The following is a 23,854-nucleotide window of genomic DNA, read 5'->3' on the forward strand; positions in this document are numbered from 1 at the left end:
TTTTTTTTTTTTTTTTTTTTTTTTTTTGCGCTGGTTATATTGATTTGCCCTATTTAGTTGTTATTCTTGGTTTTCAAATTGGAACATTTCTTTCTTTCTTATTTTTTTTTATTATAATTCAATAGCTATAATACTAGGAATGAATGATTTAAACCTTGGTTTTGTTCGAAAAAGAGAACAAGCAATACTACTGATTTACAAAGCTCTTAGCATTAAAAAATTTCTTCCAAGAAAATTTCTGAATATACCTTTGAAGACTTCTAATTAATTCTGAATTGTTCGGACTTTTCATCAATTGAATTGTTCGGACTATGAATATAAATATGTTAAGCGCTCTATTTTGGCATATATATTATTAATAAGATTCTACCCCCACCCACTGCGAACCAGATCGTGACCTAGATGGACTAGTCAGAGCTCAGTACAATCTCAAAGAAGCAGTAGTGGCGACCTCAGCAACTTTGGAATTCAATGTGTGTATTTGAGAGAGAGAGATTCAGATGAGAAAGTATTAGCAATAATTAAATTTAGTTTTTTTTTTTTTTTTTTGGGAGAAAGTAATTAAATTTAGTTTGTTGATGAATAGTATCTGAGAGATTCATATGAGAAAGCATTAACAATAATCAAAGTTTTTTTTTTTTTTTGAGAAAGAAGTTAACTAATTTATTAATCAAAATTGGCTAAATCAGCCTGAATACAATGGTGAATGTCTGGTGGTACATCTTCCATCCAGACAGTTAAATCAACTTCCCTAACAGCCCTTCTAGCCAAAGCATGCGCTACACTGTTCCCTTGGCGACGTACATGAGAAAAGCCAATAAATGAAAGATTACTTGACAGAAGCTTAATGTCTTGAAGGATATGCCCGTGTAAAGCTAGAGACGGGTTTGGTTCATTTAGCTCTCTGCAAATCACTTTTGAGTCTCCCTCCAAAATTACTTTAGTTAAGCCAAGGTCCAGTGCAAAGGCCAGAGCTCTCCTCGCCACCAATGCTTCAACTTGGGCCACCGTCGTTGGGAGTGGCAGTTGCTGTGTCATCGACGCCATAACAGCGCCGTCTTCATTCCTGATGACAACGCCGATACCAGCTCTTGCTTGCTGGGGAAATATTGCTCCGTCGTAGTTGATTTTGTAGAGGCCTTGGTCTGGTGGCTTCCATCTGACATGGTTCCTATGCTGAGGCGTTCCAGCCGATTTATGGACGAGTTGGAACTCGTTCTTCCTATCTTTGGATAAGGCGTGAATCTGCTCCAGAGGACATGTCGTTTCATTGAGTCGAACTTGGTTTCTCCTGTTCCACACAGCCCAGCTCGTGAAGGCCAGCAGCGCCACATCCATCTTCTCTTCAAAGGCTCGTGTAAAGATTTCTTTTACACTTCTTCCTGACATCTCTGAGAGCCACCGCCATTGAGAATCTGCATTCCACATCACCTGCACATCACCACAAAAGAAAATAGCATGTGAGCAAAACTCCTCCCCTGTTCTGCATATTTCACACCGACCCTCAGGGATGATCCGTCGACGGCATAAATTTGCTTTCACCGGTAGCGCTTCTCTGCAGGCTCGCCAAACAAAGTTTTTGATCTTGCTTGGGACCTCCAATCTCCAGATTTTCTTCCACAATCCATCGGCTTGCTCTGTTCTCTGAGGTTGTGTAGAATTCTCAAAAAGAAACCTGTAGCCTGACTTGACCGAGTAGTTGCCGGATGGTGTAAAAGGCTATATCAGCACATCCGATTGGTTTGTGGCACATAGGGGAATATTTTTGATGGTTTCAGCTTCTTGTTCATTGAAAACATGGTCAATGATCTCAGTTCTCCACCTTTTTGTTACCGGATTTATAAGCACCTCCACATTCGAATTTTCCTGTCCATAAATAACCGGTGTAGTAACCTTGGCTGAAGATTTTGATGGCAACCAATTGTCCCCCCAAATCCTTATCTTCTTCCTGTCTCCCACTCTCCAAATAGCCCCTTTTTGAATAACTTTCCTTCCTTTTAGAATACTTTTCCAAGCATAAGAAGCGGACGGGGAGTCCTTGGCTTCTAGGATGGAACATCTTGGAAAGAACCTAGCCTTAAAGACTCGGTAAAATAGGGATTTATCATCATGGAGAAGGCGCCAAGCTAACTTGGCAAGCATCGCCTCGTTGAACATTGTCACATCTTTAAAACCCACTCCCCCTTGATCTTTATGTAGGCACAAATCCTCCCATTTAATCCAGTGTATCTTTCTCCTATCTCCCCTTTGCCCCCACCAAAACTTCCTGATGAGAGTCTCAATTTCGTGGCACAAAGTAATGGGTAGTTTAAAGCAACTCATCGTGTAGGTAGGGATAGCTTGGATAACTGATTTGATGAGTACTTCCCTTCCAGCTTGTGATAAAAGCTTACCCTCCCATCCTTGTAATCTCTTCCAAATCCTCTGCTTCAATTGGTCAAAACTAGCTCTTTTATTTCTCCCTACCAAGGCCGGCAATCCCAAGTAATCTTCATATTGCTTCAACTCATGAACCCCAAGAGTTTCCATTATTTGCCTTTGCGTGTCGGGAGGGGTAGACTTACTAAAAAAGAGTGCAGTTTTGTCTTTATTCAATTTTTGCCCCGACACTTTTTCATAAGAGGAGAGAATATCCATCACCTTTTCACACTCCTGGGTGGTAGCCCTACAGAATAAGAGGCTATCGTCTGCAAAGAACAGGTGAGTTAATTTAGGGCCATTGCGACAGATAGACACCCCCTGAATGTCACCCTTATCTGTTGCTTGTTGAATCAATCGATGTAGTCCTTCCGAGCAGAGCAGAAATAAGTAGGGTGATAGGGGGTCACCTTGGCGAATACCCCTACTTGGTCTGATATCACCACTAGGTTCTCCATTGATCAAGATTGAGTATGTGACTGAGGTGATACACTCCATGATCAAGTCTATCCACCGATCATTAAACCCCATCTGAGCCATCACCGCCTTCAGGAAAGACCACTCCACTCGATCATATGCTTTGCTCATATCAAGTTTGAGCGCCATGTACCCTGAACTTCCGGAGTTGTGATTTTTCATATAATGCAATGTTTCGAAGGCTACCAAGATATTATCTGTGATCAAACGCCCTTTGAGAAAAGCGCTTTGATGTTCTGAGATAATGTTGGGGAGGACTCTTTTCAACCTGTTGGCAAGAACTTTGGAAAAAATCTTGTAAAGCACGTTACACAAGCTAATAGGTCTAAACTGAGTAACATACTCTGGATTCTTAATTTTAGGAATTAAAGTGATGAAAGTATGGTTTATAGAGTTAGGAAGGGAACCTGAATTCAAAAAACCAAGCACATCATGGATTACATCACCTCTTACCAACTCCCAAAAATTCTGATAAAATAGTGGCGGCATCTCGTCCGGTCCAGGTGCTTTAAGTGGAGCCATCTGCTTCAAAGCCAACTCAACTTCCCAAGGTTGAAAATTTTCAGTCAAACTTTCATTCATTTCAGCTGTAACTACCCGTGGAATGGAGTTTAAATCAGACCCTTCAATTTCTGGATTGGTGGATGAGAATAGTTGCTGAAAATAGTCCATGAACATGCCTGAAACTTCCTCTGGTTTTGTACACCAGATGTTTGACTGGTTTTTGATTCCTGTGATGAGATTCTTGCGCCTTCTTTGAGTTGCCCGACAATGGAAATATCGAGTGTTTCGATCACCATCTTTGATGTGCAAGGTGCGTGATCTCTGTCGCCACATTCTTTCCTCTTTACCCATTAAAGAATTGATCTCTTTCTTTAGCTCAATTAATTTGCTTGAATTTCCACCCTGGAGGACCACTTTTTCTGCCTTCATTAGTTCTCTTCTTTTTTTTTCCAACTGCTTTCTTACATTACCGAAGCTATCCTTGCTCCAATCTGTCAGTGCCGTCCCACATTTCTCAACCTTTCGGATCACCCTAGTGTTCCCTGCCTCCTCAAAGTTAATCTGCCATACCCCTTCCACTGTTTCGCCACACCCCTTATCACCTAGCCACATTTCCTCGAATCGGAAGAGCTTTTTCCTCAGTGAGCAATCCAAGACCGACTACTCAATCCAAAGAATTTTATGGTCTGAAGTTGTGCTGTCAATATGATGAACTTGAGTACCTAGGTGTTTGCAGAACCATTCATAAGACACCACAGCTCTATCTAGCCTCTCCCAAATCGAAATTCCGTTGTTGCAAAGTTTACTCCATGTAAAGGGAGAACCCTTAAAGCCAATGTCCATCAGTCCGCATTCATCTAGTGTGTCACGGAAGAGCTGCATCTGTCCTGGTGGTCTAGTCCGCCCCCCTAGCTTCTCACTCTGCTTTAGGATCTCATTGAAATCCCTGGCGCACAGCTAAGGCAGTGAGTTTTGGCTATGAAGATTGCGGAGTAGCTCCCATGTTTCCTGTCGTTTGTGAGTTTCCGGTTCGCCGTAGAATCCGGTAAAGCGCCATGCTTCCACTGTGTCCTTGTTGATGATAACGTCTATATGATTCAAAGAAGAAGAAACAACATCAATTAACAAGTCATTCTTCCAATAAAGAACCAAACCTCCACCTCTGTTAACCCTCTGAACAACAAATTTTTTGTCAAAACGGATCTGGTCTTTTACAAAATCGAGCCTAGCTTCATCTGCCAGTGTTTCGGCCAAGAACACGACAGTGGGAGCTTTTGCGGTCACTACCTCCGCGAGTTCTTGAACTGCTAGTTGGTTCCCGAGCCCCCTGCAGTTCCACACGACGCAACTCATTGCGCTTGGCGGGGCTGAAAATCAGCCTCCGCCATAACCGGGTAATTTTCTGCAACTCCATAAGAGACCAAGATTTTCTTGCGAGGTGACTCACTGATATCAATGGCCATGTCAATGGGGCGTTTAGAGCCAATCGGATCTTCTGTGGTGGCAGCATTACCAGAAAACTCACGGACCAGTCGCTTCCATTTTGTCTGAGATGGTTTCTCCACAGACAGGGGAGCTTGGCTGTAATTAGTGGCATCTTGGGGTGAACGTGCATGGGCCCTGTGACGTGGCATGTCTCTTGGTGGGGTCTCAGCATGCCCCTGGTTGAGTGCCAGCTCAGACTTAAGATTTTCAGAGTTGGAAGGCTGGGTGTGTACGTGAATAGGTGCAACATTTTCGGTATAACCCGAACTATTTTGCTGCTCGTAAATCCCCAGTTCTGCGTCAATCTCATTTAATTGCTCCTCAAAATCAATTCCCTGATTTCCGTGGACCTGGGCATCAGGAATGGAAGTTACCGTTACTGACTCTTGATTATGGGGATTTGAATCTTTGATATATATATATATATATATATATAGAGGTATTGTTCACATGTTAACTTTGAACCGTAAAGTATTGAGTTTGATGCATGCTTGTATTAGAAGACTAGCTATTATCTTATTGAAACATTATTTTCACTAGATTGATGTTAATGCTTACTCTATCATTGGACAAAAAATAGAAAGAGATCAATCTATTTAAAATCACGCAATTTTGTTTAGTTATTAGTTAATTACTGTACTAAAAATGCAAAAATCCTGCGAGATCCATAATTTGAATGCCAAGTTCCAACCCATACATTTATGTTGGCAAAAATATGCTATAACGTTTGTTGTATTTTAAAATTTTAATTATTCACCTTATAATTCCGGAAAATTACATATTGGAAGGAAAAAAAAATTCTGGCTACCCCTCTCCCCCAGCCAGCTTTTTATAGCTTATCGAACAACACAAGTCCAACATAGATGTCCAAGCAGTTGTGGAGTCAAAAAATTTTCTCAAGGGGGCCAAATCAAATGTATCATTATATTCTAGTAGTTTTAATTCTCTATATAAGTGTGTATGACTTTATTTTTAGAAAACAACAAAAATCTTTTGTTAAAGACTAAAGAGATTTACTTATATATTTTTACTAGGGTAAATTGCAAATTACACCCCTAAAGTTTGGGGGTGATTGGATTTTATACCCTGAAGTTTTAGAATTTAGATTTTACCCCCTGAAGTTTGGGGTGTTTGGATTTTACACCATGACGTTTCAAAACTTAGATTTTACCCCCTAAAGTTAAGGGTTGTTTGGATTTTACACCTCCAAATTTTGAAACTTTAGGGTGTGAAATCTAAACATCCCAAAACCTTAGGGAGTAAAATCCAAATACTCCAAAATTATAGGCGGTAAAATCCAAATTCTGAAATATCGGGGTGTAAAATCCAAATATCACCAAACTTCAGGGAGTAAAATCTAAATTCTAAAACTTCAAGGTGTAAAATCCAATCACCCCTAAACTTCAGAGGTGTAATTTGCAATTTACCCTTTTTATTAACTTTTTTTTGAGAGAGAGTTTCAACCTATAGCGTCCACTCATGATGATAACTCTTTATCATTAGACCAAAACACCAATCAGTTTTTGGTGTAGACAGAGATTGAACTCCAGATCTCTTATACAACTATCAGAAACTTTACCAGTTGAGCTAACTGGAATCCACTCATTTTTATTAACTTATACTTTAAATGCTCATAAAATTAATGACTTATATATGACAAAAAAGTCAATATTAAAAGGAAAAAATAAAAGAGATAACAATAAATTAAAAAGCATATATATATATGTAGGGATGTTGGGCTTGGTAGTCCATCATTTGTATATACTTTGGGCATGAGGCCCAAACCGAGGACAAGGGGTCGCCCGAGGAAGGAGAAATCTTTGTTAAACAAGACCAAGTTAATGGATATAGGTTAGTTTTGATTATAATGGCCCCAGGGGATGGGTCGAGGATAAATACATCCTTGGCCTACTAATTCTAATGTCCGAAGAAGTTGTATGTTGCTTAGGGTAGCATCACAAGAAATCTCGTTGATGTTGATAAGCATTGCAGAGATGTCAAACAGGGAGGTGTCCTAAAATATCTGAGGAGAAAGCTGCTACCTCCACATTAAATGTACTACAGCTAACTTCTTGACCGCATTAATGTGGAGGTGATATCTGAACAGTGTATTTCAGCTTTACAGCTACTACACGAAGACTTATAGGAGCAGCTGATAGGATAAGTATCAACACCAACTATCTGGTACGCACATGGAAGGTAGGGATCAAAGAGAGAAACAATATAAAAGGAGGGGAAAAAGAAAGAGAGGGGGATAGGAACATTCAGGAGTTAAACTTGTAACCAGACTTGAGAAAGATATATATAAACAGAAATCCTCGGACTTTGCCAAGGACGATTTTTTCTTCATGAACTTATTTTTTCTTTTCATTCTCTAATCATTTGAATCCCTTCTAATGTTTGTTTGATACACTAAAACCCAGTTTTCCAACCCATTCTCTACAAATTCATTGTTTTGGGCTTTTTGAGCCTTAGTCCATTCACATAGTGGGCAGAGAATTCAAATCTGGTCCTTACAATATATATATTTAATGAAAGGGGCCCATCACCTAAAATTTACTTAATATTTTAAAATTTTAACATTAAATAGAGGGGGGAAGGGGCATTTTTGGAAAATCAAGGGTACCTTTTATTTATTGTATTAGTATAAGTGTTAGCATATATAAATATTAGGATAAATACTATTACACACACTCTTTAATAAACATGACTTTATGTATTAAACAATAGAAAACATAAAATGAGATCAAACCAAACTGGTGTACTAAATGGAAGAAAGAAAGAGAAGGAAAAAAGGGTTAGCTCAAACAAATTACAAAGCTAGCATGAAATAGTGAGTTTTTGCCTCACCAAATTGATCAAACCAAAGACACTATACGTAAATAGAGATCCTCGCTCTTTTATATAGATAATAGATTTTGTGAACTTGTTCAACTAGATGATGGCATGATGCTAAGTAAATGGCAATAACTAAATGCTAATGCTAATTATTGTTTTACATGCTAAGTTACATTCCGTTGTACTTGTACATACTCCAACTAAAATCGTGTTTTCAAAACACGATTTCAACTTTGTGCCACTTACACACAGTGTGTAATTATCACCACTTCTAATTAAATGTTGAGACTAATTGAAAATTCATTGCCTTATCTCTGATCAAACAAGAAACAACCCCCATCTATAATAATTTACACTAGTACTTTTAACATTACTCGAATATGAGGTATTCATTGTTGTACAATCATGTAATTGACCCACCACTTACAAATCATTTGTTCCATTTTTTTGTATTCATATTATGAGCTCTAGATTAGAGTTGCTCTTGTAATAAACTAAAATTGCACCTTAAATTAGCGACCATCTGTCATAGGTTTTCTAAGCATGTGATCTATAATAAGTTTCCAAATTTTGTGCCAAATTACAGTAAAATGAGTCAGCATCTAAAATATTTTATGGGAAAAATTAATAGATATCCTAAGAACATTGATTTATGATATATTTGTAGAAATTCTTTTATCAGGAAAGAAAAAAGCAAATAATTTTTTTGACAGTTTTTTATATTTTCCATAAAAAATGGTATTTAAACTTTTTAAAAATGATTTATTAACAATTGCTTTAAGAGCACCTGTTAATATAACCCACATTTTATTTTTAGAAAACCCCCATATTTTATTTGGTAACAAAATATAATCACTAATTGTGAAAAATAAAATTATATTATTTCCATGACCTTATTGTTTAATAAGAAAAATGATAGATTTTTTCTTTTCATGTGTAATGTGAAAAGCAATTTAATAGTTTTAAACACTCCAAATTCGGGAAATAAAAATTAAGGTTTCCCTCCATGAACAACACCCCCCCCCCCCCCCCCCCCCCAAATCTCCCATTAAAACAAGATTATTTAAAATTTTAAAGTTTAAAAAACACTCCATTCCCTTTCCTCCCCTCCCACATTTTTTTTTTGAACGTGGCTAACCTTTATGCTTTGTGAATGAAAAATAGAAATCTGCTTATTTGCATTTCTATAGAAAACAAGTTTGCTAAATTCTGTGTTTCTGTTGCAAAGAGAAATTTATAAGAAAGGCCCACTACTTTCAAGTCACTGTGTAAACACATTGAAAATGAATTTTCATCTTCCTGTGTAATGGACCCATGTGCAGACTTGTAACACCCTTCATTTGAAACAGTTAAATTGTTAACAAACATCCCTCCTGTTGAACACAGTTCCAGTTCCAGGCCTGTGAAGAAGAAGAAGAAGTATATGTGAAGAAAACGCACCGTTTCATTTTACATAATCAAACGCACCGTTTTCACTTATGTGTTGACTCTCTCAGCCTTCAGGTGCTTTAATGAAACGGTGCGCATCACTCTAATCTGTGTCAACTGGCAGTTCAGTCTTGGCGCGAAACTCAGTTAGAGCAGTGAAACTAATTCAGCTAGTGCAGTGTAAACTAACTCCCCAAATATCAGGAGCTTAACTTAATGGCTTAGCTTAATCCTGTTGTATATAAACCACTCTGTGGGCATCAATGTAATGTATGCAAGAATTCTTTGGAATTGAATAGAAGTTTCTACATTCTTCTCTCTCTCGTTCCTTAACTTTCTTGCACTTTCTCTTCCTTGTGATTGTTCATATACACTTGTTCTCTCTGTGATCTTTACAGAAGCTTAGTTCTTTGTTATTGAATCTTTCATCATGGTATCAGAGCACGCAACTATTGCCGCGAATCAATCTTCAACAACGGCTTCGTCCTCATCTACTTCTTCAATGTCATCTGGTACACCAATGAATCTGGTAAATCAGCCTATCTTACTTCTGTCTAATATGTTAAATATGATGACAGTGAAGTTAGATAATGCCAATTATATAGTTTGGAAGCATCAGATTACCATGGTTCTTGAAACTTATCTAATTCCTGAGAAATTTATTAAGGATCTGTCTGGATCATATACTACAATTGTGAATCCAGATTTCTTGATCTGGAAATCAAAGGAAAAAGCTTTGCTTACCTTTATAAGTTCAACTTTGTCTCCATCTGTACTAGCAATCACTGTTGGATGTGCTTCTGCTGTTCAAGTATGGAAGGTGCTTGAAAATAGGTTTTCCTCAGTGTCAAGGTCTCACATCATGAATCTTAAATAGTGAGCTTCATAATTTGAGGAAAGGAAACGATACTGTTGATGTTTATCTTCAGAAAATAAAAGTTGTTAGGGATAAATTGCTTGCTGTTGGAGTATAATGCATTCTGATCTGCAATCAGAACTAGGAGCACTCAGCTTGGGTTTGATGAACTTTCTACTATGCTAAATGCAGAAGAAGAGTCTCTCAATAAAGGATTAGATGTTAAAGACTCAATCTTTGCCTTAGCTGCATTGACTAATCAGAAATCTAATGGCAATGGCTATAATCAAAATCAGAATAGAGGAAGAGGCAGGGGAAACTTCAATAATAGAGGAGGCAGAGGTGGTAGAGGATCAAATGGTCAATCTCAACAATTCAGTCCATTCAATCATTTCCAACAAGGTTAATCCAATTCTGGTGGTGCAAAATCAGATAGGCCTATTTGTCAAATTTGTGGAAAACTTGGTCATTTGGCTGTGAACTGCTATCATATGATGGACTATGCCTATCAAGGCAAGCACCCACCTGCAAAGCTTGTAGCAATGGCTACTGCCTCAAATGCCTGCTTCACTCAAGATCAACCTTGGCTTGCTGACAGTGCAGCCACCGATCATGTGATTGCTAGTCTCAACCAGCTTAGCTTCCCTAAGCCATACACCACTCAGGATCATTTTACTGTTGCTAATGGTCAGACATTACCTATTACACATATAGGTACAGCCCTTATTCCCTCTTCTTCTTCTGGTCTTCAGCTTCATAATGTACTTAGAGTTCCACCCATTGCCTCTAATCTTGCATCTGTTCAAAAACTATGTCATGACAATAATTGCTGGTGCTATTTTGATGAAAATATTCTTTCAATCCAGGCCCTGGACACGGGGAAAATTCTCTACCAGGGTAGGAGTGAAGGTGGTGTTTACCCCATCTATCCTCATCAGGCTTCTCAACTTTTCTTGTCACCTAAGGCCTGTAATACCCCTTCTAGATCATCTGTTTTTAATAAGACTCTTTGGCATAAGAGACTTGGTCATCCTAATGATCAAGCTCTCCATTGCTTATTTCCTAATATTAGATCTGTACAGAATAATAATGTCAAGGATCACACTTGTACTCACTGCTTGTATGGTAAAATGCACAATCTTTCATTTCCACATTCTGATTTTAAAGCTTCTTCTCCCTTTGAACTTGTGCACTCTGACTTGTGGGGTCCTACACCTGTTGTTTCTGTCAATGGTTATAAGTATTACATTTTATTTGTTGATCATTACTCTAGGTTTAGTTGGCTTTATATGCTTAAATCCAAATCTGAAGCTTTTACTAAATTTGTTCATTTCAATGCTATGGTTGCCAATCAATTCTCCTTGAAAATCAAGACCTTTAGGTCTGATGGAGGAGGAGAATTTCCTTCTAAAGAGTTTAAAGCTTATCTGTCCAACCATGGTATTGCTCATCATATATCATGTCCTTATACACCTCAACAAAATAGGGTTGTAGAGAGGAAACACAGGCATATCATAGAGATTGCCATTACTCTTTTATCTCAGGCTTCTTTATCATACTCCTTTTGGACTTTTGCAGCGTAGACTGCTATTTCTTTGATTAATGTGCTTCCCACCTCTGTTCTTGATTGGCAATCTCCTTGGTCTACCCTTTACTCCACCTCACCTGACCTGTCTCAATTTAAAGTCTTTGGTTGTGCTTGTTATCCCAATCTTAGACCTTACATTGATCACAAGCTTGAACCTAGGACTAGGGAATGTATCTTCATTGGATATCCTACTCACTCTAAAGGCCATCTTTGTCTTGATCCTCACACAAAACATGTTTACACAATTCCAGTTCCAAGCCTGTGAAGAAGAAGATTATATGTGAAGAAAACGCACCATTTCATTTTACATAATATTGGGTAATCAAATGCACCGTTTTCACTTATGTGTTGACTCTCTCAGGTGCTTTAATGAAACAGTGCACATCACTCTAATCTGTGTCAATTGGCAGTTCAATCTTGGCGCAAAACTCAGTTAGAGCAGCGTAACTAATTTAGCTAGTGCAGTGTAACTAACTCCCCAAATATCAGGAGCTTAACTTAATGGCTTAGCTTATTTTCTACATTCTTCTCTCTCTCTCTCTCTCTCTCTCTCTCTCGTTCCTTAATGGCCTGTTTGGAAGTTTAGAGAGGGAGGAGAGTAGAGGGGAGTAGAGGGGAGGAGAGTAGAAGGGAATGGTTCCCCTCCACCTTGTTTGGATATTTTTAAAATTAGTAAAGGGGAAGGAAGTAATTAGCCCTTCCCCTTATTTGGATGTTTTAAAAATTAGGATGGAGAGGAGAGGAGAGGAAATGATTAAAATAGACAAATTTACCCTTATTTGAAAATGACCTTGCAACATTGGTCCATTATTAATTTAGAAAGTGTAAATTGGGAAATTTATCTAGTCAATAATTTATCTATTCTACTCTCCCTCCAAATCTCTCCAATTTGGGGGAATTAAAAAAGAGGGGTTAGAGGTGGTTGAAACCCCTCCAAACCTCTCCAAACTCCTTCCCCTCATTCCTTAAAAAACTTCGAAATAATGTAATTGAATTACTCTCCCTCCCTCTAATCTACTTCCCCTCTTTTAAAACTTCCAAACAGGCCATAACTTTCTTGCACTTTCTCTTCCTTGTGATTGTTCATATACACTTGTTCTCTTTGTGATCTTTACAGAAACTTAGTTCTCTATTATTGAATCTTTCATCACCTCTCCCCCCCCCCCCCCCCCCCCAACCCCCCTTTTTTTTTTCATGAATTGGGAACTTTAAGATCATGAGCTCTCAACTGAGACTTTTTGAGGAATGAATTACATGCAGAACACAAGATTTAGGTGGATGATATAGGTAGTCAGCAACATTATCAGGCTTTGGAATACCCATATTTTGTATGTTCAGAACATTGTTGTTATGCCTATAAGTTTGTAGCTTAACCAGTACCTCGTGTTAACAACGAAGACATTCAGAATTTAAATTCTCCCTTCCTAACTAATGAATAATTTTTTTTTTTTTTAAAATAACTTTGTTATCTTTTTTTTTTAGGTAAATAGTGGAGAGATAATTAGGGTTTGAATCCTTGATTTTGGGTACCATAAAGGACACCAATAATGCTAGGCAATCACTCGAACCCCAACTTAGTCAATATCTTAGGAGAAAAAGAAAAATGTTAAATCACTCCCTAATTGTGATTTATATGTTTGTTAAAATTAATAATCAACATGATCATTGGTTTGTGGGCCACATAGAATTTCCTGCCTCCCTTAAACAAGGGATACATGATGAAGATGTGGGTTTAATCCTGAATGGATACGTGATTTGTATTTACCTACAAAGTGAGATAGATTTAATCAGCATCATAGGCCAATTCTCCGAAGAGAGAGCTTTAGCTGGGATATAGTTAATTTTATGAACAATTTGATGGTTGAATTCTGTTTATGAAGCAAGGGATGGGGAACCTACCATAAGTTTGCTTTGTGCTTTGCTGGTTACTTATTTATTGTGATTTTTAGCTAGGGATGAGTAATGCAAAATGTTTTTTATGGGCCTTTATTCGATCCAATGTGTGTTTGGCTAGCTTATTTGCTTTCACACAAAAAGTAACTTTAAGCAAATAAGTTGACTTATTAAGAAAAGATAACTAATTTGTTTAAATTACATTTTGTCTCACATTTAAGCAAATAAACTTAGCCAAACTTATGTATGCTTTTCTTTTTTTCTTGTTATTGAGTCATCGAGCTGCTTTTATACCTTGATCCTATATGAAAATAGGCTATGAAGTAATGTTACTCATCTTTTATTCATAAAATGCAAAGAAAAAATGAAAAAGTGCTACAATGTAGGTAGTGTCAATAAACTCTTAGTCTGGGCCCTTCTTCATATCAGAATTTTGGCTTCACAACAATTTTACTAGAATTCTTTTCTTGCCCTTGAGTCATTCAGCTACTTATCAAACTAATTGTGTACTTTTGTAAACCTTGATCCCAAAAGAAAAAGGGAAAAAAAGGACAAAGAAGTATGTTGAACATCTATTCTTCTTGAAATTCCACGGAAAAAAAAAAAAAAAAACTAACAAATTGACAGTACTAGATACTAAAAACTTTTTTGCCTAAGTCCATGTAAGACAATGGTTTGATTGCTGGCCTGGTTTGAAGATGATTGTTGGAGCTCTGCATCATAAATGCTTTGAAGCCAAGGATAAGTAGCAGGTTCTCCATGTGTTGCTATATTCCTTATTCAGCTTGTTGCATTGTGGTCTGTTGCTACCTAAATTGTTAGAGGCCTTTTCTAAATAAAAAAAATAGAAAATTGTTAGAGACTGCTTCATGTGCAAATTCTTTTATTTTTCCATCCGGTGAGTTTATCTAGAAGAAAGTGTAATCATCACATTTTTCTCTATTGTTTGTTTATGTGAATCTTTTTCTTTGACGAAAGCTATTATTCTCATGTCTACGCTGTTGGGGTATTCCACTCTTAAAGATTTAATTTTTTTAAGGCTTGTATTATGTTTATTTACTTGATTAAGCATGCAGGTTCTGTGTTTTAACTGCTTACTAGTGGCTCAGATTGATGCACAATCTTTTGGATTAATATTCATGGAAGGCTACAAAAAGTTGTTTGAATTGTCCTGTCCCAGACTAGTCCTCGGGAGATCAAGATCATCAGTCACAGATTGTTTCTAGGAAAGCAGATTTCTTAGTGAAATATGTAAAATGATGCATCAAGCTCTCATAATATGTATTCAGTATAATTTTCTTTTTATTCTTAGAACAATACATCTGTGGAATATGAAATATTGGAGTTTGGCTATAATATGTTTTGTATTATTTACAAAAACATCAATACTTCTTTGAGTTCGCATTTGTTGTGACCTTTTATGAAGATTGAATTCTAATGTAGCTAGAATGGTTCCTAGCAGTCTAGACTTGCATTCTCAAATCACAGTGTCTAATAGTTTTGTTACATAACCACATAGTGAACACCCACATATTTTAAAACGCATGAAAAGAATCAATACATATACTTCAATTCATGAACCTAAGATGTAGGTCTTAGCTATTTTGATTCAGTTCTCAAAAGAACCTAAAATCAGAGAACTCATCAGGAAATTATGAACAGAGTTGAAGGACGAAGTGGTAAAAGAACTGAACCTTTTATTCTAGTATCCTATTTTGTAATTAACTATGCTTAAGAAATATTCATAACTGCTAGCAGGAAATGCAATGCTCCTAATAAGCCTTCCATTGCCCTTATTTCAGCAACTCAGTATCGGCAGAGGTATGTTTCTTAGTATTCCTTTATATATGTTAGTATGTTACCTTTTTCTGCCTTTTTCTTTTCAATTAAGCTAACAAAAACTTGTGGATGGTCACAGCTATTGATAGTGGTTTTCTTAAACTTATTGTATGACAAAGATAAAACCTCATCTAAACTTTATGGTTGATGAAATGGTCACCAGATACAATGGGGTTTGTCAACATGACAATGGCAAAAAGTAGCTTTGCATGGACATGTAAAAAGTCATGAGAATTATTTTGGAGGAATCCCATTGAATTGTCTTATAACTGGAGGAACCAAATTATAACTACTTTTTTGAAGGAATATATTTACTTCTTGGACCCTAGAATTCAATAAGTGAATTATGACCCATGGAGAATGGGAAGAAGACATTTGAATTGGTAACCTCTGCTTCACGAGAAGAAGTCCCCAGTGTTGCTAAAAAATGTGTGCTTAGAGTTCAAAGTTCAAAGCCCCAAGGTCTAAGCGCTTCATTTGGTTAAAGAATCTTCATTTAATATAGCATGCCTTAGGCACACTTTTCTAATGCTTTTTGAAGAAGCACAAAGGAATGCTTTAAAAAAAATATATGAATTACTAAATTAATTTCTAAAACTTAAAGGAAATGGCACGGAGTTGTGGACCATTCACTTCTTAGAAAAAAATATATTCTTAAGGTTCTTTATTGAGCACACACTCAAAAATGTCTACATAAAGATACAAAGAATAATTTACTATTTTGGTGCTATTTGGCCTTTTCCTTTTGCATTTTTTTTTATTTATCAAACCATACACTTCATTTGATCATAGCTATCATAGTTGGTCTTCATAAGTACCAGATGATTATATTAAATGTTATATTTAAAGTTTAAACTTTCTATAACTTGTTTATGTAAAATTTGAACTTACAGACTTCGTACAATTGTACAATCTAATTAGCTCACAGGCAATATACCATTTTGGTTTATTAATTTTGTTTTTAAATTGTATGCTAATGTTTTTATTAGAGGTTAATTTATATAATATTTGAAAAATGTATGTTTTACTTCAATTTGGTGTGCGCCTGCGCTTTGTGTCTAAGCTTCAAGAGGCTTATGCGCTTAAGTGCACTTGATGCTTATAACAACAATGGTGGTCCCTAACACACATTATGCTACCTCTTGGGGTAAATGAAGAATTTAAATTGTAATGATATATGTTTAAAAAATTCACATTAGATATAAAATAACTTCTGACTCTTGCTGTGTTTGGAAGGTTGCTGAATGGCAGTGGATTACAAAGAGTCCATTATGAGTGTCTCTCTCAAGTGTTTTCAATCTGCTCTTCAGGCAAGCAATTTCTGAATTTACAATACTCATTTCTACTTCACTATTTAAATTCATATTAGACATGATGTTTGAGAATCATGCACTAAATAGTCATAGCTTTGGAGTGTATCTCTAGTGATCATCTTGATATTGACTCTGGCACTTTTACCTTATGCTTTACACAAACCATTTATCATGTTGCAGCCAAGATGCTTCTGTTGCTGATAACTGTTTGACACAGGTCATTCAACAACACTAGCCTTGATAGGCAGAATATGTTTGCAAGGTTTTTTTTAAAGGTAATCATGAACCTGTTCTTTTCCTCAAAGAGATCATTCAACCTCCCTTTTGAAACTCCACATAGTTGCCATTTGATCCTCTGTAAAGCATAAGGTAAAATAAATGAAGATTGGCCCTTTAATTTTGTTGTATAAGATATATCCATATGTAGATTTTCATGTTTTCAATTCTGTTCCTTTTACTACTGGCACTTGAAAGTGTGTTATTATCCTTTTTATTTTTGTTGTTCTTGGAGGTTCAAAAATCCATTGAATTGCAGATTTTTGTCATCTTGGCATTGCTCATTGTCGCCATTGTCCTTATATTTAAAGCTGGAATGGACAGCTTTTCTAGGAAATGGGCATTCCATGGTATGTATATGTTGAAGTATTTTTTTTCCCTTAAATGTTAAATTCAAATGAGCATATCCAGTTTCTCAAAAGAAAAAAGAGCATATCCAGACATTTTCTTTTTCTTTTTCTTTTTTTCCATTTTTTCTGAAATATATACAACATACACGTCATAAAGGGTAATTGCAGACACAATTACGTAAAAGAGGATGGCATCATAGTTCCTTTCCCAAAAGCTAATTCAGTAGGCCCTTCCATTTCTCTAGACAAGTCACAAGTGGATAGAGAATCTTTAAGCCATATTGTGGGTCCCATCTATGTGGAGCTTCACAAGGGTGGTTAAATAGGGTTTCAAATGATAGTCCAAACATTTTTTGTAGTACCCTCCCCCATTATCTATCTATCAAAAAAAAAAAAAAAAAAATTTAGACATTCTATATTAATAGTTTTAGATATCAAAGTTATTTTCATTCACCATCCTCACCTTCTTTCTCTTTTTTACTATTTTTGATAATTTGATTGTTGGGGGTTAAATCCAAGATGGCTTCGTTGGAAACACCAAGAACTATTAATCAATTGAGCTACAAGTCTCTTGGTTCTCTCTTTTCGTCATTTTCACAAATTCACATTAGCATGATAGTATTCCTACGTATATAAATCTGGTTTATAATTTTTCCCCCTTTTAATAATGGTTATACTTATACCATGAATCTGATTGATTTTGTGTATAAAATAATTTACTAAAAGTTAAAACAAAGGTACTAATTGGAATACACATTGTGTGTAATTACTTTTGATGGTGTTGAGCATCTTATTTCACATTAAAACAAAGAAGTTTTTGTTAAGATCTTCTTATGATTAGATGAATGGCTTAGGTAAAATTGCAAATATGTATCTTTTTTTAGTATGTTCCTAATGTTTGAATGTCAGCCAAAGACCCAAAAAAAAGGGAGAATAAAATGAAGGTGCACAAGGGATTGAAAGTTAAAAAGTTCACTATTAATCTCAATACTTAGATCAGAAATTTAAATTTTTATCTTTTTAACTTTTCTCTCACATTAAAAGTGCTATCGCACCATGCAATAGCCCTTGCTATTGGCTATTGCACCGATTCACATCTAGTTAGCCCCCATTCGAATTATGTTAGGAGGTCTTTTGCTTTTGCCAAATCTAGGGAGACTCTTTTCTATTGTCTTGCAATGCTATAACTATGAAAGTTTGCAAATGCTTGTGTATATATGTTACACATAATGACCAACTTATTCAAATTAAATACAATAAATTGACTTCAAATTTCTTTTACTATGCCCCAATAATCAGACCCAGAAATTGTTTCTTATTCTTTAGGTTTTTACTCAAAACATGTCAGAGAGTAAATTCTTCATGAGGTTAAAGTGCCCAGAATCAAAGCAGGGCGTTGGGGGCCATCTTTGTAGAATCAATTTCTATATCTTCCTTTATATGCATGGTTTTGAGATCTGAGACCATCCTGTCTAGAAAGAATAATTCAGAACAGTTTTGAAATGCTTACCCTTTATCTTTTTACAGTGAGGAGTGTAAATGATTCATTATGTGGGATCTTTTTTATTAGAACAATGCCAAACTTAATGTATCTTCATCTTGAATGACCTTCTCAGAGGATTAGTCTCATCACTTTCCTTAGTAGGACAATGCACATCATGGTCATCTTAATTTTAGGCTGTGCACTTCAATGATGGTTTTCTCTCATTCTTTTAATGGCTATGAAGTTCACACTGGACATGACAACATTTATCTGTCAAGCTACTAATAAAAGGAACAATCATTCTTCTATTATAATGATGGTTTTCTCTCATTATTTTAAGCTTTTTCTTTTTTCTTTTTCCTTTTCTCCTTTCAGTGGGATAGGGAAGTTTGGAAAAAAATATAGTAACACAAATTTAGCCATAACTTTTGTTACAACTCTCTGGTTATGCGTGTTTGAGAAAAAGTGATGGGTTTATGTAAAATCGGCAGGTAGTCAATCACAAACTATCATGTAAGAAAGTTGTGGCAAAGTTTGTGGTACTACAACTCAAAGTTTGGGAGTGCAACACAAAATAATGTCATAACAGTGGCTAAACAGTAAGTATTCAGTCAAATTACATGCATTAGCACTATAATTCATCTCTACTATATATTACAAACAATTTGATCTCATTGACTAATCTTTCATATTATTACAAATGTTTTGCTTGTATTTTTAATTTTTTGATTCAATGTCCTGTGTTACTACTAAAATTTATTTCCTTCTTTCACTGTAACCTGTCTGCCTGCCTAGTTGGCCACATACTGTAGCAGTTTATTTATTTATTATTTACTTTTATATGGGAATATAGGTTGCATCAAAGTATGCCCTAATTTGAGAAACCTTATACAGAATTCTGGTAATGCAAAAAGAGTACTTAAAACATACTTGTCACTTGATTAAGGGCTAATATTGGCTGGTGCTTCAGAACATAGAAGCTCTTTGGTTTCCCAACTGCTTGCCTGAAACTGGGATGCACTTTACAAGCCAACCAATTGGCCATGACAAAGCTGCAAGTCCAATGCAAACACCCCATTGCCCCCAATCCAGTCTCTCAGTATTGGCAAACCTCTTCAGAAACTCCACCATCACCAGCTGAAGAACTATGGTGATCCCAACAATTGCCATAAACAGCTTGTTCGTAAGTATCCCTTTGAATATATTCATCTTCTCCAGTTTCCTTGCATTAAATTCATTGAATACTTGGCAGAGGACAAAAGTATTGAAAATGAGGGTGCTCTTAATGCTCTCCTTTACACCAAAGATGGATTTTCCCTTAAATTGTAAAACCAATAAGATGGTTACTTGATACATAGCCTGTGCTATGAGATTCCTCCACATGATTCTGGTTATAAGTGGCTCCGATCGACCAACAGGTGGCTTTGCCATAAGATCATTAGTGGGTTTCTCAGTAGCCAAGGCTAAAGCTCCCAATGTATCCATTATCAGATTCACCCATAATAGTTGGACTGCAGTCAAAGGGACCTTACCAGAAGAAACAGCTGCAACAAAGTTGATAACAAGGGCAGCAACATTCACGGTGAGCTGAAACTGAAGAAACTTTTGTATGTTAGTGTATACACACCTTCCCCACCTCAATACTGTTACCACAGTGGTAAAATTGTCATCCAGGATAACTATATCTGAGCTCTCTTTTGCCACTTCAGTTCCTTGGATACCCATGGAAAGCCCAATGTCAGCTTCCTTTAGTGCAGGTGCATCATTGGTTCCATCACCTGTGACTGCAACAACATGGCCTTTCTGCTTCAAGCACTGTACCATAAGAAGCTTGTCAAAAGGAGATGACCTGGCCATTACAAGGATTTTATCAATCTTTTCCATTCTCTCTTCAGGTGAGTAATTTCTAAAATGCACCCCTTCAACTACAGCTTCATTACCCAAATCATCATCAGGATTGAGAATCTTGCATTCAAGAGCTATAGCCTTTGCTGTATGCACATTGTCACCAGTGATCATTTTGATATTCACTCCAGCAGCTCTGCAAGACTCCACAGCTGCACTGACTCCTGGCCGACATGGATCCTTCAAGCCAACTAACCCTAATAATGTCAGCCCATTTTCGTCAAGCTTCTCAAGAACTTGTCCACTTTCTTCTTCAACTTCTTTGTAGGCAAATGCAATGCATCTCAAGCTTTTTTGTGCCATATTCTTAATAATAGACTCAAACTGCAACCTTTCATCCTCATCCATTACTTTCAGCACCCCTTCTCTGTCATAATAAGATGAACACATTGCCAGTATCATTTCAGCAGCTCCCTTCCAATGAGTATGAATGGTTTTCTCATTGTTCCTCTTCACCAAAACCCCACTTCTCTTTTTCTCTGAATTGAAGGCCTCTACATGGATTGTGTGATAATTCTGCTTTATGTCATCAATACTCGTATCCAAATTTAATACAGCCCAAGAAAGAATTGCTTTCTCAGTTGGGCTACCTGAAATCTCAGGAGCTGATGTAGAATGTGATTTGTAAACTGTACCAGTTGTGTTAAAGCTAACTGCTTGTTGTAGTAGTTTGAGAATATTACCTGCCAAACCTGCAGAACTGTCATCTTTCATTGTTTCCTTTCCAAGCCAAAACTCTGTAACTTTCATTTCATTTAGTGTGAGAGTGCCTGTTTTGTCTGTGCAGATTATTGTAGCTGAGCCCATTGTCTCACAAGATGATAGTTTCCGGACCATAGCATGATCAGCCATCATGCATTTCATAGAATAAGCCAGAGTTAAAGTAACAGCCAGTGGCAAGCCTTCTGGAATAGCCACTACAATGATAGTGACAGCAGCAGATACAATGCTCACTACTACATTCATCACATCATCAAACTTTGTCTTGCTGCCATTGAATTCCTTGTTTCCCTTGTCATCTCTTGTGTTCCCTGTGAAATACCGAATCAACATAACAAGAAGAACAAGTGCAGCCACCAACAGTCCAATCTTCCCAATATAAGAAGTTAGCTTGTTGAGGCGTGCTTGTAATGGCGTCTCCTCATTCAAATCACGGTTTATTGAACTCATCATCTCGCCCCACGCTGTGTTCATGCCCACAGAAGTGACAAGCATGAAACCGAAGCCATCCGTGACCTTTGTGCCTGATAACATAAAGGGATTCCCTTCCTTGATTTCAATGTGATCACTTTCACCCGTCATGCTAGACTCATCCACCTTCAAGGAATGCCCTTCCACGAATAACCCATCAGAGGGTATCTGATCACCAATCTTTAAGCACACAATATCTCCCACAACAACATCAAATATTGATATAGGTTGGCGCCTCCCTCCTCTCACAACTTCGACTCTTATATCACTACTCTTTGTTGAAAGCTTCTGAAATTGCTTTGATTGTTTAAAGTCACTCACTGCGGACACAACAACAACCAAAACGACAGCAAGAATGATACTCCCACCATCATACCACCCATCTTTCCAGCCATGTTGCTTGATACCAAAGCCTAGAGAGAGTACAGCACATGCCAATAATATTATAATAGTTATATCTTTTAATGCATCAAACACAAATTTTAGAAACCCTTTTGGTGGTGGTTTTTGATATTTATTGGCACCAAAAACATTCTGTCTATGAATAAGATCAGCCTCACCACCATTGATACCATTTTTTACATCAGTTTCAAGAATTAAAGCAAGTTCTTGAACTCCTCCAAACTCACTTAGAGACTGAAAGTTTTTATCCCTTACCATGTCACGAAGCTTTGTTGGATCAACAGTAAGTAATGTAACAGCTTTGTTGTCAAGTGGGGAGTCCTCGTTGATACGCGGCACGTCAATGGCAACGTAGGAAAGGGTGCGCAAGAGAGAGCCATCCTTGTCGAGGACTTTCTTGGACAAGGAAAAAAGGAGCCTGGTGAAAGATATGGCCGTGAAAGCCATTCTCCATCTCCGCTTGTGGGTCTTGGAGGCAGACCACCAGTCTTCTTGTGTTTCATCACATATATCAATCTCGCTAGGCTTTCGAAACCTCAACGTAGACATGACAATGGAGCCTAATGGAGAGAAAAGAGAGTGTTTGAACTGGAAGACTAAAAAACAGAGTTTTTTTGTTTATTTAGTTATTTTGTGAAAACACAAAGAGAGTTTAGGGTTGTTGCAAAGAGAGGCAGAGTAATGCTAAACGCTAATGGAGAATATGCAATGCTTGTAACAATTTCATTCGTGTATGTATAGTACTTGTTACGAGAAGTTTCTCTGCATATTATTTTAGAGATATTGGGGGGAAAAAGGAACGGATTCATGATAACTTCTTAGTAATTGGGACAGAGATTCCACTATTTGTTGACTGATATTTAGGTGGAGTTGGAATAACGTTTTTGAGCTTGCATTACCCGTTTGTGTAATTTTTTTGTAAGTTTCGTATACTGTTCATGGAACCTGTAAGTATTTTTTTAAATAAAAATATCTAAATAAATAAAGAAATTCTATGTGTTTTTAAGTATTTAGAAATTTTGTCAAAATTTACAAAATTACCTAAGGTAACTCTTTGTAATGTAATTTCCTTAATAATTGGGATAAAAAGTAGTAATTAGGATTTATTTATTCAATAATTTTACCTTTTTTATTCTCAAAAAAAAAATTATATATATATATATATACATATATATATATATACATATATATATATATATATATACCTTTACACTTTTGCAATGCATGAATTTATTTCTAAAATATATAGAATCCAAATTGATTGAGACTTTTGTATTTCTCTTTTTGACGGCATTTAAAAAAATAATAATAATAATTTGGTTTGTGGTTGTATTACGTTTATGGTGATTATATGGTTGTACTATTTTTTCTTTTTAATAATTGTTTGTACTACTTATTTGGTCATTCGCAATCGGTGCATGCCTTAAAATATATTTATTATAAGTATATTGATTATTGAATGCTTTCAAATTAATTAATACAATCCTTTCTAAAAAAATAATAATAATTACTACGATCAAATTTGAGTGAACTTTACTTCTTTTTTTCCCTTCAGAATCAAGGGAACCTTAATTACTTCTTGCTCAAGCAAAAAAAAAAAAAAAAAGT

At 36.4% G+C, this 23,854-nt stretch overlaps 1 protein-coding gene across 4 annotated transcripts in view; it reads right to left on the reverse strand.

Annotated features, from left to right (window-relative positions):
* The window catches only part of LOC126706342 (putative calcium-transporting ATPase 13, plasma membrane-type), a 60,772-nt gene that overhangs the window by 4,733 nt on the left and 32,185 nt on the right, over positions 1–23,854 (reverse strand). Inside the window, exon 2 of one of the 4 annotated variants that reach the window (XM_050405760.1) lies at positions 20,167–21,243. The exons of 2 other annotated variants lie outside the window; for them this stretch is intronic. In XM_050405760.1, the coding sequence (XP_050261717.1) occupies positions 20,167–21,243 (1,077 nt within the window). Of the gene's footprint in view, positions 1–20,166; positions 21,244–21,336; positions 23,080–23,854 lie in introns of those variants that run through there. One more of the 4 variants, XM_050405757.1, reaches the window with a different exon arrangement.

The sequence above is a fragment of the Quercus robur genome, chromosome 11 (assembly GCF_932294415.1).
Source record: "Quercus robur chromosome 11, dhQueRobu3.1, whole genome shotgun sequence".
Taxonomy (NCBI): domain Eukaryota; kingdom Viridiplantae; phylum Streptophyta; class Magnoliopsida; order Fagales; family Fagaceae; genus Quercus; species Quercus robur.